At 55.8% G+C, this 20,145-nt stretch overlaps 3 protein-coding genes across 3 annotated transcripts; 1 reads left to right on the top strand and 2 right to left on the bottom strand.

Moving 5' to 3' along the window:
- Positions 1 to 63: 63 nt before the first annotated feature.
- On the bottom strand, positions 64 to 4,639 carry ALYREF (Aly/REF export factor). The gene is made up of 6 exons (XM_042802676.1): positions 4,332 to 4,639; positions 4,038 to 4,169; positions 1,627 to 1,774; positions 1,461 to 1,524; positions 1,117 to 1,297; positions 64 to 343 (listed from the first exon to the last, which is right to left on the bottom strand). Exons 1-6 carry the CDS (start codon positions 4,563 to 4,565, stop codon positions 329 to 331), a joined length of 774 nt encoding a protein of 257 aa, XP_042658610.1. The 5' UTR covers positions 4,566 to 4,639; the 3' UTR covers positions 64 to 328.
- Positions 4,640 to 4,671: 32 nt separating this feature from the next.
- ANAPC11 (anaphase promoting complex subunit 11) lies at positions 4,672 to 5,778 on the top strand. Its single transcript, XM_042802677.1, has 2 exons — positions 4,672 to 4,780; positions 4,874 to 5,778. Exons 1-2 carry the CDS (start codon positions 4,672 to 4,674, stop codon positions 5,017 to 5,019), a joined length of 255 nt encoding a protein of 84 aa, XP_042658611.1. The 3' UTR covers positions 5,020 to 5,778.
- Positions 5,779 to 8,729: 2,951 nt separating this feature from the next.
- Positions 8,730 to 20,108, bottom strand: PCYT2 (phosphate cytidylyltransferase 2, ethanolamine). The gene is made up of 13 exons (XM_042802646.1): positions 19,996 to 20,108; positions 19,414 to 19,502; positions 18,452 to 18,613; positions 16,497 to 16,563; positions 15,918 to 16,002; positions 14,822 to 14,866; positions 13,282 to 13,420; positions 12,559 to 12,641; positions 12,295 to 12,372; positions 11,582 to 11,647; positions 11,256 to 11,321; positions 10,685 to 10,773; positions 8,730 to 10,011 (listed from the first exon to the last, which is right to left on the bottom strand). Exons 1-13 carry the CDS (start codon positions 20,082 to 20,084, stop codon positions 9,921 to 9,923), a joined length of 1,149 nt encoding a protein of 382 aa, XP_042658580.1. The 5' UTR covers positions 20,085 to 20,108; the 3' UTR covers positions 8,730 to 9,920.
- Between the last annotated feature and the right edge of the window lie 37 nt (positions 20,109 to 20,145).

The following is a 20,145-nucleotide window of genomic DNA, read 5'->3' as shown; positions in this document are numbered from 1 at the left end:
CGGGGCGGGGCGCGGCGCGGGAAGGCGCGCGCGGGCGCAGCGGGGCGGGGAGGCGTCCACAGCTCTAGACACGGTTCTATTTTATTACGGCAAAGGTGAAAAAGCCACCTCGGCCCAACAGGCAACCAGTAAAATTTATCCCAAAAATAACTCGGTACAAAACAGGTCTGCTTTAGAATTAAAAAAAACCTTTACAGGAGTTGAAAACCTATCCCAGAACGTAAAAGTAAAACAAATCCCATCCTCAGTATTAGTAGCCACGGCCGCAGCCCCCGCCGGGTGCGTGGAGTGAGATCGGAGTCCTTCCCTGCGCCCGCTGCCCGCCGCTTTAGCTGGTGTCCATCTGGAAGAGAGGAGAGGAGCCGTCACCGCACACCCCGGTGCCCCACGCTGCCCCAGCACCCCACCCTGCTCCACCCCACAGCGCCCAACTGCCCCGCTGCGCTCCCCCCTCCCCGCTCACGCCGGAGGAGACCCTTCTAAAACACCGGACATTCCTGTGACTTTTTTTTTTTGTTTTTCCCCCTGGAATTGTGCTCATCCTGCTTCTTCCACTCTCGCCTGAGTTTTGTGCCATTCCCACAAAGCTGCCTCGCTGCCATCGCACGCGCGCCACCTCGGCTCTATCGAGGTTTTAACTCGGCTGCAGCATGGGGACATCCGAGCGGTTTTGACGGCAGCCGGCAGCACACGTGGCCCTGGGTGTCACAGCCCCATATCCGCCACCAGCATCGCTGACCTTTCCTCTGTCAGCAACCTGTGTAGTTATTTCACTTTTTTCTTTTTGTTTCTCATTCCTCCAGCCCATTATCTCTGTGGGGTTGTGTTACGCAGCAACTGCTCGTCACAGCTCTCCTAGCTATGGAAGATCCTGCCCTACGCCGGCCCTACAGCAGCCCCAGCGAGCTGGGGAGCCGGAAAAGGGGCCGATTCTTGGGTGGCAGTAACAGGAGTTGAAAAAGTGTTGTGGAAAGTAAAGCCACCTGCCCAAGGCACTGCTCAGCTTTAGACCAAGGACCTGGAAGACACTTTCTCGTTCCTGCCAATGGGCTGCCAGTGTTTCCCAGAACGAGGTGCCAGCGGGGAACCTGTGGCCACCACCCAAGCAGCACTTACCCTGGCATTGTAAGCATCCAGCTGTGCGTCTAATTCTTCTGCGGAGAGCTGCTGTTTGGAAGTTCTTCCAGCTCCTCTGCCTCTCCCTCTGTTCCCACCACGAGTACCTCGCCTGTTGCCTCCTCCACCACCAAATCCTCCTGAACCACCGCGGTTTCTGGTCATGCCACCTCTGTTTACACTGTGATTTTTAAAGAGCAACTGGTTTAGTGCATTCCGGTTAACCCAAACGCAGAAGTTTGCTGAATGGGAGACGGATCCACGCTTCCTACACAGAGGGGCCGGGCACGTTCCCGCCCCGCACTGACCGGGCACAGCGACTCCACGGCCGTGCGGCACCTCACCTCTGCGCTGGTCTCCTCTGTGTGTCGATCTGTGACGTGACCAGCTGAATGTTCATGGGGCGCCCTGGAGGAAGAGCAGCCCGTGAGCCTGCGGGCGGGACACGGGCGCGCGGGTGGCTCCAGCCAGCCGGTGACACACGCTGCGGAGGCGGCCGCGCAGACTCACCGTCCAAGGGGACTCCGTTGTACTGCTTCATCGCTTTCAGAGCATCTGCCTTCCTTTCGAAATGCACGTCCGCCGTCCCTAGGCTGCGGCCGGATCTGTCATAGTGCACGGCTGCCTTCTTCAAGGTCCCAAACTCTGCAAAGAGTTCCTGAGAAAGAAGAGGGAGAAGAGCACACACATCCATCAGCGCTGCAAACAGCGCTCAGCCCAGATGGTGCCGGAAGTTCCCCGCACACAAACTGCCCTTGGCAATCGCCGGCGCTTTTCCCAACATTATTGACAACGCAGAGAAAGCACGGATGAAAAAGGGGAGCACACACCCATCAGAAGGATTTCAGAAAGTTGCCACAGGTGGCAAAACCAAGCAGGACTCCATATTCACCACTCACAGGGTGCATGTTTACAGCCAACAAGGCAGACTCAAGGGAACCTGCAGGTCTCTCTGTCAGGGCTGAGTCAATGGGGTGACTATTTAAAAATAATCCAGACCCTAATCCACTTTACAGAGGAAGAATGATATGTATGAATGCAGGGATTCATGAGATGATCACAGTTTCATTGTGCTGGACTTTTTTTTTTTGTTTCTCTTCTTAAATCTTTACTAAATCAGATGCAACTTAAAACACAGCTCATTAGGAATATACCCCAAAAATTTAACTAGGGAAAGCCCTTTACTGAAGTATGTAACTCACGGTCACGAAGGATGGAAACAAAGAGGCAGCAATGGAGCCGCCAATTCTATTTCAGAGGTGCTGCGTTTAGGAAGTCAGCAAGGACGCCTTGCCTCTGCATGTTTCTGCTACGCCCCATGCCTCGACAGCTCAACATCTGCTCCGGAGGGACCGGCCACCTTCGCCAGCATCTGCTGCGAAGCTCGATTGCCACGCAGCTGTGAGCTGCTGCCCAGGCGTCTGTCGGGGCACCGCACGCCTTCTCCCACCTCCTAAGCAAGCAGCACTTGCAGCAGGGCTGCAGGCCAGCTCCTCCCTCGCGCTCATTCAGCGGAGGTGACCGTTACACGGCACTCGACAGCAGCTTTGGGGAGCGGAGCGCACCACGGGCAGCTCAGCCACCGGCCCCTCTCTGCGCTGCAGAGCTCGGGCTCTGCGGGCAGAGCAACACTGTGCAGCTTCTCCAAGGGCGAGGCATGATCCAGGCTCCTTCCAGCAAGTCCACTGCCCCAGCCGTTCCGCGGTAACAATGCGGTGAGCACGGAAACAAAGCCAGCAATCACCACATCTGAGGCAGCGCTAAATTACGGGACGGGTAGTAACAAATAGGTGCAAATCCATTAAGTCAGCTGCACTGCTAAATAAACCATAGGTGGAAGTTTGTCCACGCCACAGCCCAAGCCAGCGGCGGAAAGAGCGAATCTGAACTGCCACAAAGAACACAGGAACTGGTTAAACTGAGGTGACTTCACAGGGCCATGTTTTACACGTCAGGGCCTGACTACAACGCATAAGAAATTTATTTAAACCCAACCTGAACTCACACCAGGAAAAGGGATGGGTTTAAGCACATTACCCAGTAATTAGGTGACCTGAAAAAGCTCACTTCCATTTCCCCAGGTGCAGCCAGACCAGCACCTTGAGTAACGGGAATGAATTAACTGCTGAAGGAAGCGTAAAAGTAGTTGTTTGTTTTTCGCTGGTGAGGACCAGAAGCTGATTTACACAGAAATGCTTCACAGTGTGACCGAGCCAGCAGAGCCGCCAGTGGGGACATGCTCAGCATTTGCAAACGTTTATTCCTGCACAACTCAGTGCCCACTTGTGACCGTGCCCTCGCAGCAGGGCAGGAGCAGCACGCCTCGGCCCCAGCCAGAGACAGATCGCACCGTGCACCTGACTGCACGAACTGGGCAGGCTCTCACCCAAGGCACGGCTGAAACAAGGGACACGGCCACAGCAGGCAACGCGGCTGAAAGAGTCGATGCAGCAGGCAGCACAGACGCAGGGGAGCATGTGCTCCCACACAAATAAGTCTTCCCGGTCGTGCTGAGAGATGCGCCCGTGGGAATGCGACACTCAACAGGACGCAGCTTCGGCACAGCCGCACAAACCGGCCCCGCGGAAGCGCAGCATGCAGGCGAACGTGCCGGGCAGTCACGGGATTTCTGCCGCGGCGCAGCTCTTAAGCTCTTAAGAGGTTGCACAGTTTACAGTGAACGCTCCGGCCGCACCCGGACCCAGCCAAAAGCGGCGTTATCTCCCACACGTGCGCTGTGGCACAGGCGCTTACGACGCGACCAGCTCCCGCTCCACCGCGGATGGAGCCTCTTCCGAACTGCAGCCCCCCGGGGATCGCCAAAGCCGCTGCTCCCGCCACAAACCCCCTCACCGCGGAAGCAGCGGGCCCTGCGGGGCGCCCGGCCCCGAGGGGGGGGATCCCAGCCCCCCGCCCCTCACCTGGATGTCCGCGTCCGAGACGCCGAAGTCCAGGTTCGAGACGAGCAGCTTCCCGCCGGTCTCCACGCCGGCCCCCGCCCCGAAGCCGCTGTCGAACAGGTCGTGCTGCCACTTCTCGGGGAGCTGCTTCGGCTGCAACGAGACCGGGACCTCGCTGACCGGCGCCAGGGCACCGCGGGCCGCCGCCGGGCGCGGACAAAGGGCCGCCCACCCGCCGCCCCGGCCCGCCGCCCCGGCCCCCCGCGGCGCCGCCGAGCCCCGCGGACCGGCCGCGCTCCCCGCCGCGCTCCGTACCCGGCTGTAGGGCGCGGGCCGGTTCCTGCCGCCGCCCCGGGCCATCACCGGCCTGTTCCGCACGGGGCCGCCGCCGCCCGCTCGCCCGGCTCCCACGCCGCCCCGGCCGGGCCCGCCCCCGCGGGTGGCGCCGCCCCGTCCCCGGCCGCCCCGGCCGCCGCCCCGGCCGGCGCCCCGCTGGCTCCGGTTGAGCTTAATGATATCGTCCAGGGACATGTCCATCTTGTCGGCCATGATGGCGGCTCCGCTCCGGGGCCTGCACTTCCGGCCGCGCTGCGCCGCCGCCGGAAGCGGAAGGGGCGGGCCGCCCGGCCGGGCGGGACTTCCGGGCGGGCGGGCGATGCGGGTGCGCGTGCGGAGCTGGCATGGCGTCGCGTCGTGGCTGTGGGTGGCGAACGACGAGAACTGCGGGATCTGCCGTATGGCGTTCAACGGCTGCTGCCCCGACTGTGAGTGCGGGGGGCGCCGGGGCCGGGGCCGGGGCGGGCGGCGGCGGCGGGGCCGGGACGCGGCGCTGACCTGACGGGCTGCCCACGCCGCAGGCAAGGTGCCCGGGGACGACTGCCCGCTGGTGTGGGGGCAGTGCTCACACTGCTTCCACATGCACTGCATCCTCAAGTGGCTGAACTCGCAGCAGGTCCAGCAGCACTGCCCCATGTGCCGACAGGAGTGGAAGTTCAAGGAGTGACGGCCAGGCCCCCCCGTCAATAAACGTGCGGCCGCCCCCGCGCTCTCTGTCTGTCCGGTGTCCGCTGTCCTTCTGCGGGCGGGGCGGGGGCGGGAGGGCGGTGGGGCCGCCGCCGAGGGGCTCCCGGGAGGGCGGGATGGGGACGGGGACGGGGACGGGGGCGAGGCGGGCCCCCCGCCCGGTTGGAAAAGCGGCCCCGGAGCGCTGCGGCCCCGCCGGCACCATGTTCGCTGCCCGCGGGCTGGCGCTGCGCCTGCTCTGCCGCCCCGCGGAGCCCCGGTACCGGCCCCCGGCCGGGCCCCACCCCGGCACCGCTCGGGGGGGGCAGAGCCTCGGGGCTGCTCTCCGGCACCGACGGCCCCGCCGGGACCGGCCCCGCGGTGCTGCAGCCCGGCTCGGCCTGCCCGCTCGCGCAGCTCCGCGGTGAGTACCGGGGGCTGTGCGGGGACCAGGCCCCCTCCACGGCGCTGAGCAGCGGGAGCGGGGTGTCCTGCCCACCAGACACGGTGGGGACACCCCGGCTCCCCTCCAGCAGCGCCGTGGCCCCCAGGGACCCGGGTCCCTGTTGATGGTCTCCCCCGCAGGTGCTGTGCATGACAGATGTGACCCCTGAGCCCTGGACCTGTCGGGTGCAGCCTGGAGCCCCCAGCACTCTCCGCTCCAAGGCGGACATCACCGTGTCCCTGGACCCCGGGGAGTGTGCGGGTGCCTGAGCCGGCACCGGTGGCTCCGTGGTGACAATAAACGCTCGGGCTGGCTCGGGGGCGTCTGTCTTTGCTGGGAAGGGAGGTGCTGCGGGGTGGGGGGAGCCCCCTGGGTCTGGGGCGCTCCAGGCTGCTGTCCCCCCTGCTCCCTGCAGGTTCCCCCAGCCCTGCAGGGCCCCATCAGGGCCGGGGGCTGCCCCGGGTCAGGAAAGACAAAGCCAGGGAGGGGCTGTGCCCTGGGCAGTGCCAGAATGTTATGCAGGGGGGGGGTGGTTTGGAGAGGCTCTGAGCGAGAGGGCAGTGACAGCCCAGCTGGGACCGTGTGGGGGGAGCTGGCAGCAGGAGCAGGGCTGGGGCTGAGCACGGCAGAGCGCAGGGGTCCCTGGGGAGACGGGCAGCCCCACTGCCTGCCCCCCAGCTTCGACTCCACCTCTGGGCTCCACTGAGTCCCAGGGACCTGCGATAGCACCAGCGTGGCTCTGGCCTTACAGTCCGCCCTGTCCTGTGGCTGCACAAACACCTGGTGGAAAAAAAATCCTTTACTGATCTGAACTGGCAAATTGTTCCAGGGAATGGCTAACGGGGCCCTGGGGGTCTGGGATAAAGCTGCTGGAGTCCCCTCAGCAGGGTCACAGCTGCTCTTACAAGATTAAGGCACCTGCTACGACTGTTCCAGCGAATTAGTTCCCGTTAGAGAAATATCAGGCGCTCACTGCAGTCTGCACCGCAAGGGAGGGGGCTTCCTTGGGCTGGGTGCAGGAACCGGAGTCTTGATCTTCTGCACTTGGGGGGGAAAAAAAAAAACACAGAAAATAAAGTCAGTCACAAATGCGAAATTCATGACATCCCCCGTTTTAAATCCACATTCATTTTTGCCCCTGGGACTCACAGGTTGTCAGTAAACAAGCTTAGGAGAAGGACCCAGAGGTACTCGGAGAAAAGAACATCATACGCAAAAGTTTTCAGTGGAAACTCAAAAACAGCTCTGGGAGGCCCCCAAGGAACAACAGCTCCACCATGCTCCAGCTGAGCAAACGAAGCTGACAGTTCCATGTAAGTCATACCAGCCGGCAAGCACCCGTGCATGATGAGAGCAGAAATAAACTAATTTTGTCATTTTTTTTAAGAACAGCAGTACCTGTTCTGCTCCCAGAGGCAGCTCATTTACATGCAAATGCTCAGCCTGGGATATCTGTGTCACTGCGGCTGAGTTGTTTATTTTTAATGACAAACTTCTGCCGTCTCCGTGGGAGGGGTTATTGCCACGCTCAGCAGCCAGCGGGTCCCAGGAAGGGGCCAACTGCTCAGTCACGGCTGCTGCAGGGGCGAAGCGGAGCCGACCTGCACCGGAGCAGCGGGGCTTCCGCAGGTGCACGGGGCTGGGCTGTAACACAGGCTAGAGCAGAGCACCAGCTCTGCCCCAGCACACGTGTCCCCAGTGCCCAACAGTGGTTCTGCCTGCACCCCACCCTGAGCCACTCCCCTCCAGCTGGGACTCACCCCGCTCCGCAGCCCACACCCCAGCCACAGACAGGGCTCGGCTCCATCTCACAGACCCCCAGGGCAGCTGAGACCCTCCCACCTGTGCTCTGCTGGGCTGTAGCTGGACCAGGGCACAGCCCGCAAACCACCGGTTCAGCCAGGGGTGAAGCCTGACCTGCCCGACAGCAGCAGCCGCAGGTGCCTCAGGTCAGGAAGGGATGAGCCCTGGTCCTGGCTGGGGAGCTGCAGCGGAGCAGCCTCTGCGCAGGAGCAGAGGAGTAGCAGCAGCAAGAGCTTGCCTGGACCCCCTCAGAGGGAGATATCTGTTCCCCAGACCCTGGGGACGGTCCCCAGCCAGGCAGGAGTCACAGCAACAGGCTTTCCACTACAGCTGTCATCTCGCAGCCAGTCGGCAAGACGGGCATTACCTCCCCGGAGAGGAAGCATCTTCCTCCTCAACAAAAAGGGCAGCAGAAGTTTGGGATCACTCCCACACACCCCAAGGGCTGCCCTTTCCTCTCCAGCTGCAGCACACCCCACAGAGCGTGGCCTCGCTGCTGAAGAGCCCTTTCCCACCCCAGGGAAGAACCCAGAGCACAGCATGGAGCACAGTGGCCAAGGCTGGGAGCAGCAAGGACCAGCCAGCCCTTCCTCACCCTCTCGAGCTGAGCAGGAGCACCTGGGTCCCAGGCGTGGCCTTGGGGCTGCAAGGGATGGCTGGGAGGAGCCCAGGATGAGCAGACACTCACAGCATCACCCACGCTCAACCCGGCACAGGGTTGTGACTGCTGTTCCTGCCCCAGGCACCCGAGGGGCTCCAGCTACATCAGGGGAGGGAGGAGAGGAGGCTCTTGGTTCTCCCATCCCTCTGCCCAGTCCATGGCAGGGAGCACTCCCACACGGGTGGGTGGTTGGGCTCTTGCCACGGGTGACACTGATTACTGAAACGCCAGTGTGCAAACACAGGCCCTAGGATTCACAACTAGGCAGCTGTGAGACCCCGAGCCCCATGGCTGATCTGTCCTCGCCGCAGCCCCTCTAAGCAGCAGGACAGACCCACCCCGGCTGGTCACAGGTGCTGCTTTGGCACGATGACGCATCAAGCCAACAGCAGAATTCAGGTCACCTCCTTCCTCCGTACCCATCACAGTTACATACTCACCAAACTGCTGACCCTCACCTTCCCAGTGCAAATTCTGCTGCAATTTTAGAGCCCAGAATGCATAAAAACCGCAGAACACAGCCTAGTTCAATTTTCTACTGAATTCAGGAAAAACTTCCTTCCACAGTAAGAGCAAACAGCTTCTAGCCAGATCGATTCCCAAGCCCTGTGCCAGATCAAACCCAATGTGCCCCAAGGCTCAGGCTGGGCTGCCCAAGCGCAACGAGCTCCTTCTTGGGCCACAGCAGCCTCTTCCCCACTCCCATCAGAGCTCCAGGGAAAAGCTGCTGTAGAAGAGTCTCCAGCCAGGGGCCTGGCCCCTTTCTGCTACCCAGGCTTGAGCCCCAGAGAGACCAACACACAACTCTTCAACATTTTATTAATGATCAGCAACAAAAGTTGACAACAGAGAAGACAACAGAATCAGCATGGAAGGACCATCCAGCACAGTGCAGGGAGCAGCCCAGGACACCCACCACAGCACCCTGGAATGTAAGAGGCAGAAAGGGGCTCAGCCCAGCACCCATCCTCCTCAGGTCCTGCACCTCCCCGCAGGGGCACGCACGCTGCATGTCAGCCCTCAGAAAACAGCAGTGAAGTTTCAGGTCCCTCCCTTAGCTAACCCGTCAGGCACGAGGTGTACTCTGGCAGCAGCAGCAAAGCAGGGCTCTGAGCACGGTCTACACGCAGCAGCAGGTCCTGCTGCCTCGGGACAGGAAAAGCCTTTGGCAAAAGCCCTCAGGGTTCCCGTGCCTCGTGCGGAGAAATGCCTCAACCTGCCAGGGAAACCGCAGAACCAAGGGTCCCTGTGCCACCAGCCACCCACCCCTCTCAGCAGCTGCCAAGCCACTGCCTGTTCCTGGGGCAGCGAACGATGCGCTGGCACAGCGGAGAGAGGCTTTAACCAGCTAAACCCAAAGGAACTTTGGGTCTGGTATTTGTGCAGGGGCAGCAGCTGGGAAGAGGCAGCACAGTGAACCCCAGAGCACAGGGCCCATTGGCAGCTCCAGCAGCCGGCACAGCAATGGCCCAGTGTCCCCAGCCAAAAGCTCGCAGGAGGAACTGCGTGCCGTGCCCTCTTCCTGGGGAGGCCGTTCTCACCAGTCTGTCCAGCGGCCCCCAACACCGCCCAGAGGGCTGCTCTGGAACCCAGACTCGGGTCAGGACAGCCGAACCTGGCGGGGCAGAGGGGGCCTGGGTGACTGGCTCCGTTTCCCTCCTACTAAAAGCCAGAAGTGGCAGAAGGTAAAAGCACATCAACATGTTAAAACATTCGTTATAATTAAAACCGAGGTTTTTTTCTTTTGTCAGATCTCCTCCTGGGAAAGGGGAAGGGGGGCTGATTAATGGAGGAAAAACTAGGCAGCAGGATCCCGACTCATTATATCTGCATAATTAGTGCAGGAGGAGCTAGCACAGAAGAGGGTAGGACAGCACATCCTGCATGCCAGCAGCAGTGTTCCCTTTCAGGGGTCCTCTCTCAAAGAGCTCTCTGCTCCTCAAGAGGATGAGGCTGCAGCACTCTGCGATCCACGCATCAGCTCTCTGCTGGCCTAGTGCTTCTCCTCTTCCAGTCTCTTCATGGCCTCCAACACAGCCAGCTCTTTTGCTTCCTTCTTCTGGTTCCTAGCTTCAAACTCCAGCCTGCATCAACCACAAAATGCCATGAGATTCTCATCCATCCATAGCTCTAGTAGACCACAAGCACCTGGAGCAGGGGAGCACTGCCTTCTCCTGCACTGCTTTGTTCTGAGAGTACTTGAGAAATCTCACCAGTAACACGCAGACTCCTCTTCAAGAGCCAGCACACGGAGCTTCCCACAACTGTTACCATCACTCTGAAGCCCTAAGCTCCCACACTGGTCAGACACTACTTATTTCTGCCTCTGTGGAAGATGCTGCTATCCCACACTTGGCCCATCCTGGGACAGACCACTTAATGCCGTAATACCAAAATCAAATTTATCACTGACTTGAGCCAAGGTTCCTGAAGGTGAAGGGCTCAGGCCTAGAAGAACAAAGCTCTGAAAGCAGCAACATGCTTTTTCCCACAAGAACACAGCAAGAAAATTTTATCATTAATAGAGGAGGAGGAAAAATAATAAAACGTGCTGTGAAGCACATTCTGACAGTTTAGCTGCTCCTTTTCCTGTACAGTCCAGCACAGCCACATTTAAGCAGCCTGCCCAAGCTCTGGAAGATGAAGGACCTGTGCCTTTAGATAAACTCTTCTTTTCCTGTTTGATCCCATTAATTAGTCCTCGGACAAGCTGGATGGAACAGTATGCAACAGAGCTGGGAGATGAAGAAAGCTAACCTGTTCTTGATGATTCTTTGCACAATTAAATCTGTGGTGAGATTGCTGCCGCTGTCCACCAGCTGGAAAATGTTGCGCCTCTTCGGTTCCTGTGAACAAACACAGCAGACTCAGCTGTGAAAGACATGCAAGACCTCCAGGTTTACAGCTCAGTAGTGAAAGCTGAGCAGAAGTCATGGCAGGTCCTACGGGCACTCAGCCAGGCACCACACAAAATGATCTCCTAGGACACAGAATAAATAAATGCTGAAAGCAAAGCTTCATGTATATGGGAGATGCCCAGGACTGGCACAGAGCAAAGATTACATGATTTCTCACTCTACCATGAAGTCATCAGAAAAAGGCAAAACAAAACAGTGACTAAAAGAATGACGCTGCTGGAAATGATTTACAAGCTCTGCTCCAAGTAGCTACCCTCAGGGTTGGATGAAAAACAGCATCACCTGCCAAGGATTTGCTTGGGTAGCATCCTTTGCAATACAAATTCTCAGCTCAGGAACACAAAAGCAAGCCATGCAGTGTCTATCAAATGCTGACAAAGGAGCATGGACAACAGCAGCTAGTAGCTTACCTTGTATGGATCAGAACCATCCTTGTCTGGCACCACCTCAGTCATCCCATGACACACCAATGTTACCTGGAGAAGGACACGAAGTCACTGACAAGATCCAAAAGGTGACAGAGATTTTCCCTGCCACTGCACTCACTGCAGCATAGCCTGGAGATCAGCAAAGCCACCCCTCCTCTACCAGGCTTGGCGGTGCATCTGGAGCTCCCCGTAATCCTGCTGAGCAGGACTGTTTCTCTTCTACACCCCTGTGTTTTCCTGCACCACTTTAGCTCCCTAAGCGCATCACACACCGACACCTTCATGTCCATCTATACGAAGAGACTCACCCTGAAGTGATCCAGCAGATCAGCAGTGACAGCATAAGGGGCTCCAATCACCACTTCTGAGACATACTAGAAAAGAAACGAGGTAAAGAGTCCAGATTTGGAAAAAAAAAAACAAAACAAAAACCATCCCCCCAAAAAACAAACCAAACCCCAAAACGGAAGCCAGCCTGCTTCCTAAACAGACTTGAGCAGGTTATCTGATTGTAGAGTTAGGAATTCAAATAAGGGAACATGAAAGTGGGTTTAGCAGCCACTGCTTGTCACACAGCATCTTTTTAATCCACTAAAGAATATACTTTCTCTTAGTGCATATATAGCAAATCCAAAAGTCAATTGCTCTGGGCACACATTTCTGGGCCTCCCCACATTTCTCTCCCAGGAATTTTCTGCCCCACTGCAGGGAGCAGAGAGTTTTCTACAAGAACACAGCTCTCCTCATAGAGCAGAGCAGCACTCTGCGAGGCATCCTGCCTTTTCACTGCTGGTGGAACAGAGGTGGACGCGCTCAATAGCCCAGGTTAGCCAGGATGATGACAGAGGAGCCTCATGATGTCTCCCGAGAGCACACCAGCACCTCTGGCAGCCTGAAGTGATCAGTCGCTGTTTTCTCAGTGCACGAAGAACTGTGCAAGATTGTTGGCTACAGGTGGACACCACACAGCTCCAGGCAATTTCTGGAACAGCGTAGAGGCACCCACCCGAGAGGCCCTTACCCTGCAGGCCAGGACACTGAGTGTTCTCTCGTGGATGTTCATGATGGGATAGTTCTTCCCTTTGTAGCGATTTACTTCCTACGGCAAAACACCAGACACAATTAGAAGAGAGACAAAGCAACCCCCTTCCCTCTCACTTTCTCCCAACATGAAAATCCTGTATTGGCCAACACATCCCTTTCCTGTCTTCCAGAGCACAGCCCACTTGTTTCAGAAAGAACAGGGGCCAAGCTGGTCAGTCTTTGGACAATGTTATATACAGACCTGATCAAAGTGCAGCCCAGCAATGATGTAGGGTTTCTCTGCCAGCTGGTGAACCTTCTCCAGGAAATCTACATGCCCAATGTCTGTAGATCTGTTTAAGGAACTGAAGCTGACATGGAAAACAGGGAAAGACAGACAGAAACAGATACACTGAAAAACCACAGTGGATGACAGGAATCCCACAAATTTTATTTTTGCATTACTTGTTGCCTATGTCCTAAGAACAGATGCTGCCTCCCTCCTCAGGTTCCACAGCTTCTGGGTAAAAGCCAGACATCTTTTCAGCTCCGTCGTACATGGACTTAGCTTTGCCTCCATCCAGAATTTCTTCCTGTTTTGAGTGTTCTGGCACAGTGCCTCAAAGACTGTCCCAGCAATGAAGTGTCTATTCCAGATGCCCTGTGCAGTCACTTGGTCCTCAAGAGGGACTAGAGTGTGACCTCTAGAGCATGGAGAGTATCCAACTGTCCTGAAATCCTCCAACAGCCACAAGTCCCTCTAGAGAGTAGCTATAGCTCCTTCCTCAGTGTCCTGTGACTAAGAAACTGCCAGTAAGAACTTCTACCTCCTCCCTCACATGCATACATAGAGAAAAGAAAAAAAAAAGGGGGAGAAAAAAAAAAAAAAAAAAAAAAGATGCTTATATCTTAGTCTAGTGTCTCAAAACATGAAAACATCAAACAAAACAATGCTACTTTCTTGACAAAACGGAGTCAAGGATACGGAACAGGTCAAAGGCTCCAGCCACGTAGATGATTGTGTCTCCTGGCTGTGGTTCCTTCCCTGATGCAAACTGGATGATCTTCTGAGATGTCTGCAGGAACTGTGAGACCCCAGTCCAGGGACTGTGACCTTTTGGCCCCTGGGAAAACACACACCACACACATTTCCTTTTCAGGCTCCAGGAGGGGGTTTGGACAACACACAGAATACAGCTGCAGGCAATTTGCTAGCCTTAATTTGCAGGCAATTATCACAACTCTTAGCAACTTGGATATTCTTTCTACATTGCTTGCACCAAATATTTATGCAATCTCATAAAAGCTCTTTTTGCTCTGTCAAACAGTCTAAACCATCCTCTCAACAGCCAGCTAAGGAGATGCTGAGAAGAAAGTTCAGGAAGGAGGAAGGCAACAGGGCGGTCTGGGATTTCCAGGAGAGGCAAGGCTTACTAAGGGAGACCACACACAACCTTCCTCTGCTCTTCTCAAGCCTTAAGGCAGCCCATCCATTCACCTGGCCCCACGGCACGCCAAGCTGGGAGGGCCAGCCCACAGCTCCAGCAAGGGCCCGATCCCAGTGCCGGGGAAACCGAAGATGGAGCTTTATCCCCACCACGTGGCAGTTTTGGAAACAGCCACTGAGTCACCCCCTCCAGTACCTGCTTGGCCCCCCTAAAGCTACCTGCTCAGCAAGACCCAAAATAACAGCGCTAGCTCCGCCGAGACCGGGGCAAGCCACACAAACAGCAGCATGCAGAAGGAGGGCGCAGCTGACAGGGGTCATGCAGGGCGCCTGGTGCCCAGACACCCTCCTCAGACCCCAGCACCAGGGAACTGCCATGCTGGAGCAACAGGCCCTGTAAAGCCTGCTCAAAAAAACCAAAATGGTGGGGAACAAGGAGGATGATTCAGCCTGGTCAGCAAACCCCCTGTGAGTAAAAAAGATGTACTCGGGCTGCAGATCCAGGTGTTTGTTAATCAGGGACAATCCAATACCCAGTGAAAAAAAAAAAAAGGGGCTGATAGCTCTTCAGAGGTAGCCCAAGACGTGAGCTGAACACAACAGCAGAACCTCAGGAGGGCTGCTCTGCTACTTGAAGACCAGGCATGTGAATTCTGCAGCACAGCATGCGAGCGACCTGTCTGCTACATAAACACTTCCCAGACCCACTGCAACACCTTTAAAAACATGAGCTCTAAGAGAAGCATCCACAGCAGCTGTGCCTAGGCTGGAACTGCAGGCACTTAGGTCCCAAAGGAAGCAGCAATAAAGAATTTACAAGCAAACCAGAAAAACAGCAAAGGCTCAATGGGTGCAGCAGCTCCATGTCACCGCTGAAGGACACTTCACTTGCTGGCCCTGAGCAGCCACACCTGTGCATTTCACTGACTACAGCAGCTACTCTACAGGGGCAGCAGACATCTACTGAGGTTAGTACTAAATGAGGTGGAAAAAAAAGCCTGCAACACAGGCCAGAAAGCACATTTGGAATCCTCAGACAGGACAACAACCAGACTTCTACGACCAGAACTCACATTACCTTCCCAAAGTTGTCAGTGTGCTTCCGACAGTCTAGGTCCTCATCCTGAAGGGAGATAAAGAGTCAAAATGTTTAAACACTCACATATCTCATCCAACCAAGAATATGCCTGTGTATGGCAAAAGTGCTGGGAAGTCCAGGCTCAGACACCATCGATCCCTGGCACTGAATGCTGACAAACTAGTTAATATCTAAACCAGAGTCCTGTCCCAGCATGAGTCAGATGAAACGTGTCCTTATCCGATCCCAGCCTGGCACCAAGCAGTGACCAAGCGGCTCTTTCCCAACCTGCAGACCTGAAAGCATTGCACACCTACATCCTCCCTCAACTACTCAAGCCCCTAACAGGACAGTGTCCCTCCTCCCTCCAAAGACACACCACTGGAGACGGCCTCAGGTCCCTGCAGACAGCTAGCAGCATTGTGCCAGATTTTGGTGTGAACTTACGTTTTACAGCTAAGCCAACCTAACAGCTCAGCACACTAAAAGATCTCCCTCTACCCCTGAATTCTCTTGTGGGTCCCTTGTCTTGTCCCTGCTGTTATCTAGGTGATTCCATTCACTGGATTGCTTGTTTACCAAGTCAATTCAACTCATTAACCAACGTAAAACACCTCCCTTTATTTTATTTTGGTTAGGTTAGCTATCTACCGGGTAGTGAGCTGAAGAGACTCAAGAAAGGTCTGATAAGAGTAGAGACAGCAGAAGGCAGAAGCATGCAGCTCAGTGGGAAGGAAGACGACTTTCCAATTCTGGCAGCACTGGGCTGACAGATGGATGTGGCTGCACTATGTAGTTTCACACTCAGAGAAGCCACAGGCTAGCCTGTAGTTCCCACAGCGTTCCTGAAGCCCACACCAATCACGAGCGATTGAAGCTTTTATTCCCCTCACACCTTTCCAAAGCAGCATGGACTCAGACAGGCTTAAGCAAACATAAGCAGGTTGTTTTGCTGCCACTACCCATAATCAGCTTGCTAGCTCTCTGTGCATCTAGGAGCCAGACCCAGGAGCTCTACTGCCATTTGTGACAGCAAAAGGAAGGAGCTGGCTTGTGCCCTGGACTCCAAACTCCCACCCAAAGCCCTCTGACTCACTATGTTGCTGTGGTGAGCCTTAGTCATGAGCAGCATGCGGCCAACGAGGTCGGTAGTGGACACACCTTGGGTGCGTTTGCATTCCCTGCAGGGAGACAAGCAAAGGATAAAGCAGAAGCCACAGGAGCATATGCCTCTTTCTCTTCCCACCATTACCAGAACACCTGTGACACCTGATAAATCCAAACCAGGGGTCATCCTGTGAAAGCCTTCCTTCTACCTGCTTTTAATATGAAGTATAACATTCATCTGCTGAGGATCTGCATCTTCACACCACAGCAACTGCTCACATGAGGAAAACTTACCTTGCACAGACTTCCCAACAGAGCTAACCCTCAGTGAGGCTCCAAGACCAGAACTAACATCTGCCAGGAACAGGAAGCTCCCACCAGAAAGCTGCTAGTCTGCAACACTCCCCAGAAGCCAAAATGGTGGGAGCAACTGAAACTCCGACACACGTTACAGCAAAATTAAACTGTGACCTGAAGAAAGATGTGTTTCATCTGACTTCCCTTCAGGGCACAAACTCCCAGAAACTCTGCCCCAAACAAGATGAGAAGGTAAGCAGCATCGAGTTACCTGTATCGCCCCGCTTTCTTCACTTCCTCATATGTATCCTTGCCATCTATCGTTAAGGTGATGTCATCTGCAGAGAGAGAAAAGCCTCAGAACGGCGCCTCCAGCCTTCCTGCACAAAAGCTGTTCTAGACTGACAGCAGCAGCAGCTGAACAGGTCCAGCACATAAGGCAGAACAGAACTCCTGCATACACAGGGAACACGTCCTGCATCCCATGGAAATGCCACAGGTTCGCAAGACTGCCCTCTCTGTGGAGACAAGCTATATTCCTGGGTGCTAAGCACCATTAGCCATCTGGTCCACTGCTGTTTAAATAGTCCAGAAAAATGTGAGCCAGTTGCCACTGCAGTGAATTCAGCAGCAGGCATGGCTGAATTATTGTCTGAATGCCAACAGCTACCATCACTCTTGGTGCTAAAAATCACCTTAACCTTAACTTCTCTAGGACTGGTTTTAGCCATTGATTCACGCTACAACTTTTTCAGTCAATTTAAGAGTCCTCCAACAGCCAATTCTCCCTCTCAGTGATGGCACTGCTACAGCGATATCAAGCCACCCTTCTACAGAGTTGATTCTGCTTCATCTTTGGCATGGTTCCTAACTCCCTCTACAAAAACACCTCTCACCTACTTTCAGTGGTAGGGTAAAATCCTTGCAAATGAAAACCTAAGCTGGCTTTCAGCTGTTACAACAGCCAGTTTGTGGTACAGGCGCTGGCAGCTCACACAGTCCGGTGGCACACTCAGGGAAGCTGAAGAGTCCTTCTAAAACCCCACACCCTCACCTCAGGGCACAGGGACAGGAGAAGAGAACAGTACTGCAAGCACAGCCCTGCGTGCCAGGGGAGAGGCAGAAACAGGGGGCTTGCTGTTTGTCACCTTCCCAGTTAAGCTGAGCTATCTCAAAACTTATCTTTTGCATAAACACAACCGGGCAAAACTGCAGCACGCAAGGGTGTTATTCAGGTAGAAGTACTGAATGATTTGGCAGAGGGAATAAATGCAGGGAAACTGGAGCAAAGGCCACGAGCGCTCCTCTGTTGCCGTAATGCCTCACCTCACCAAGTCTGTTAAGGGGTCACATACCCCAGACACGTTCAGGGCAGGCAATTAAGTTAACAAGGAATTTGTCAGTCACCCTGTCCACGTGAAAAAGCCTATCTGTCTTATAGAAGATTAATGATTTATTTGCATTTAATGAAATACTTGGCTTATCGATAGCAGGTGGCTGGGATCAGATGAGGAAGGATATGTGAAACGAGTGCAAAGACTACTCCTGATTAAACTATCAGAATACCTTCAGAGGGGTAAGGAGGAGGGGCTGAGGCTGCACGAACATGAGGAGCAGTCCCAGGAAGGGACAGAGTACAAAAGCAAGAATGCTTCCTCAGAACACTGGTTCTCTTCAGTGACTGTAAACGGAAAAGCGTTCATAATAAGAACTAGGTCTCTGACCACACGGTCAGCTAAGCCCCTGAACGGCTTATCACCTGGATAAAGAGAGAGAAGCTTTTCAGATCTGATCTCATCCCAGGATAAGTAGATATAAACATGGTTGTATTTCTGCACACTTACATTTTTAACAGTGCTTTTCACTTTAAAGTTTTGTAAATGACTCTCCCCTACGCACAAATTTCTGCTGGTGCTAAGGGCAACATCAGGATAATTGTCAGACAATGTGTGTCACCACTGTAAGTGAAAGGAACACCTAAAACCAAGGGACCTGGCCACTCTTAGGGTGCCTAGCACACAGGTGTATTCATTCCACAGGAGCACCAGAAGGGGAGGAGCCCTACTGCCCAGCGCGGGCACGGGCAAGGCAGAGCTCCATACCCGAGCTGTCCGCTGACAGCCAGCGCTGGCCAGAATGTTCCTCTGTTTGCAGCAGGGAAACCAAGAGCCTGCAAGCCTCTGGGTGCCTGTGTTAACACAACTATCACCTCAGAATACCACTCACCACCATGCACGCAGAAGTCACAGTTATATTTGTCCAGGGTTTCCAGTGTGGTGACATAGGGAGCTCCTGGAGCAATCTCATCCACCCACTTGATGGCTTGCACCATTTTATACCTCTCCTCCTGCGTAAAGACAGGAGGGCCCTTGTGCTTGGCAATCTCCTCTGGGCAAGAAACAGAAAAACAGAGTTAGCAGCATGTACTACAGCTACGAAGACTCTCACCTACAGGAGCCTCACTCATTTCACGGGCAGGTGAACTTGACCGCAGGCTTATGCTCAGTTTGGAATTGGTTTGTGGTAAAGAAGGAAGCCCCAGCTAGATCAGAAAAGATTTGAATTCAGTTGCGTTTCCTAAGCGTGTAACAAGGGCCCTGGACTTCACTCAGAAGGCAAAAGGACTCATTGCCTCCTCGTACCCAGGTACTTCCTACTGGGGGTACTACCTGGGCCTCCTGGCAGCCCCTGGGGGGAAATTCCCCTTTTAAACAACTTCACGCTACGCTTGGTTCGTGATAGAAAATATGCATCCATAAACCAATTTCAAATCCATCTTCACATACAAGAACTAGTTCCTATCACTTAACTCCCAGATGGGTTTCAAATGAGTTTTCTCCACGCAGTAATGTTTTGGAAAATCAGTTCTGCAGTTTGCACCAGCAAAACCAGACCGATTTTCAACTGGCTCGGCTTTTTACAAAAAAACAGATCAAAACACAAAATCCAGATCACCCCTCAACGAAGCCTGGAAGCTCCAAACTACCTAATCCTCATTCCGGAAAGTGTGAAAGAGGTAACTCCGCTCCTTTTCCCAGGGAAGATACACTTCTCTTTTAGAGGCTGCTGGTCCTTGAGGAGGTGCGGGGAGAAGCCTGCCTTGCATCAGGGTATATCCGTTCCCTCTGGGCTAACGTTGCCGGGCGGTTCTAGTCAGCACGAGGTGAAAAGCTGAGAAAACCTCTTACCATCCGTGTGGACTCCAACAATCAGATAATCTCCCATGGCCCGAGCCTGGCGTAGCTGGTTCGAGTGGCCATAGTGCACCATGTCATAGCTAGAAAGACAACGGCCCCGGTTCAGTCTGGGGACACAGGGATGCACTTTGCCGGGAAGTTGCGGGCGGTGACCTTCCCCGCCGGCTCAAGGGTTTAAAGTCTCTCCGCCGGTACCGGGCAGGACCGCCGCGTTCACAGCCAGCTCGGCGGGGGCCGGCCGCAGCACTCCTCACGCCGCCACGGCCCTGACCGGGCCCCCCCCCCCCCCGCCCCGGGGGCAGCGCGGCCGCAGCCCCGGGCGCTCGGGACGGCGCCGCCGGCGACCGGGGCCCGGCCCGGCGGCTGGAGCCCGAGGGCGCGCCCGGCTCCGCGGCGACCGCCTCCCGCTGCCGCGCGCCCCGGGGGGCCCCGCTCCGCCGCAGGGCGCGGCCCCGGGGCCCGGCGCGGTCACAGAGGAGCCGGAGGCAGCAGCGCAGCCAAGTCGGTTTATTTCTCCGGGCGACGCACCGCGACAGCCCGCCCGGCCCCGGCCCCGGCGCCCGCCCCACTCACCATCCGTCGCACCAGACGCGCACGGGCCGCTGCGCCGCCGCGCCGCCCGCCGCGGGGCCGCCGGCGCCCGCCGCCCCGTTGCGCAGCATGGCCGCGCTGTCACCGGCGGCACCGCCCGCCCGCCCGCCCGCCCCGGCGCCACCGGGGCCG

This window comes from Tyto alba, unplaced genomic scaffold, assembly GCF_018691265.1.
Source record: "Tyto alba isolate M040663 unplaced genomic scaffold, T.alba_DEE_v4.0 Super-Scaffold_39, whole genome shotgun sequence".
NCBI classification, from domain to species: domain Eukaryota; kingdom Metazoa; phylum Chordata; class Aves; order Strigiformes; family Tytonidae; genus Tyto; species Tyto alba.
This window is presented reverse-complemented; position numbering and strand designations above follow the sequence as displayed.

Bases quoted from the DNA above. Each gene is read 5' to 3' on its own strand.
- ALYREF (XM_042802676.1), bottom strand. From the start codon at position 4,565: ATGGCCGACAAGATGGACATGTCCCTGGACGATATCATTAAGCTCAAC. The intron at 4,170-4,331 runs GTACGGAGCGCG...GTCTCGTTGCAG, and splicing joins GGCCCGCGCCCTACAGCCGG to CCGAAGCAGCTCCCCGAGAA. The intron at 1,525-1,626 runs GTGAGTCTGCGC...CTCTTCCTCCAG, and splicing joins CAACGGAGTCCCCTTGGACG to GGCGCCCCATGAACATTCAG.
- ANAPC11 (XM_042802677.1), top strand. From the start codon at position 4,672: ATGCGGGTGCGCGTGCGGAGCTGGCATGGCGTCGCGTCGTGGCTGTGG. The intron at 4,781-4,873 runs GTGAGTGCGGGG...CCCACGCCGCAG, and splicing joins CAACGGCTGCTGCCCCGACT to GCAAGGTGCCCGGGGACGAC.
- PCYT2 (XM_042802646.1), bottom strand. From the start codon at position 20,084: ATGCTGCGCAACGGGGCGGCGGGCGCCGGCGGCCCCGCGGCGGGCGGC. The intron at 19,503-19,995 runs GTGAGTGGGGCG...TTGTCTTTCTAG, and splicing joins CGCGTCTGGTGCGACGGATG to CTATGACATGGTGCACTATG. The intron at 10,774-11,255 runs GTAAGCTACTAG...GTTTGTTCACAG, and splicing joins ATGGTTCTGATCCATACAAG to GAACCGAAGAGGCGCAACAT.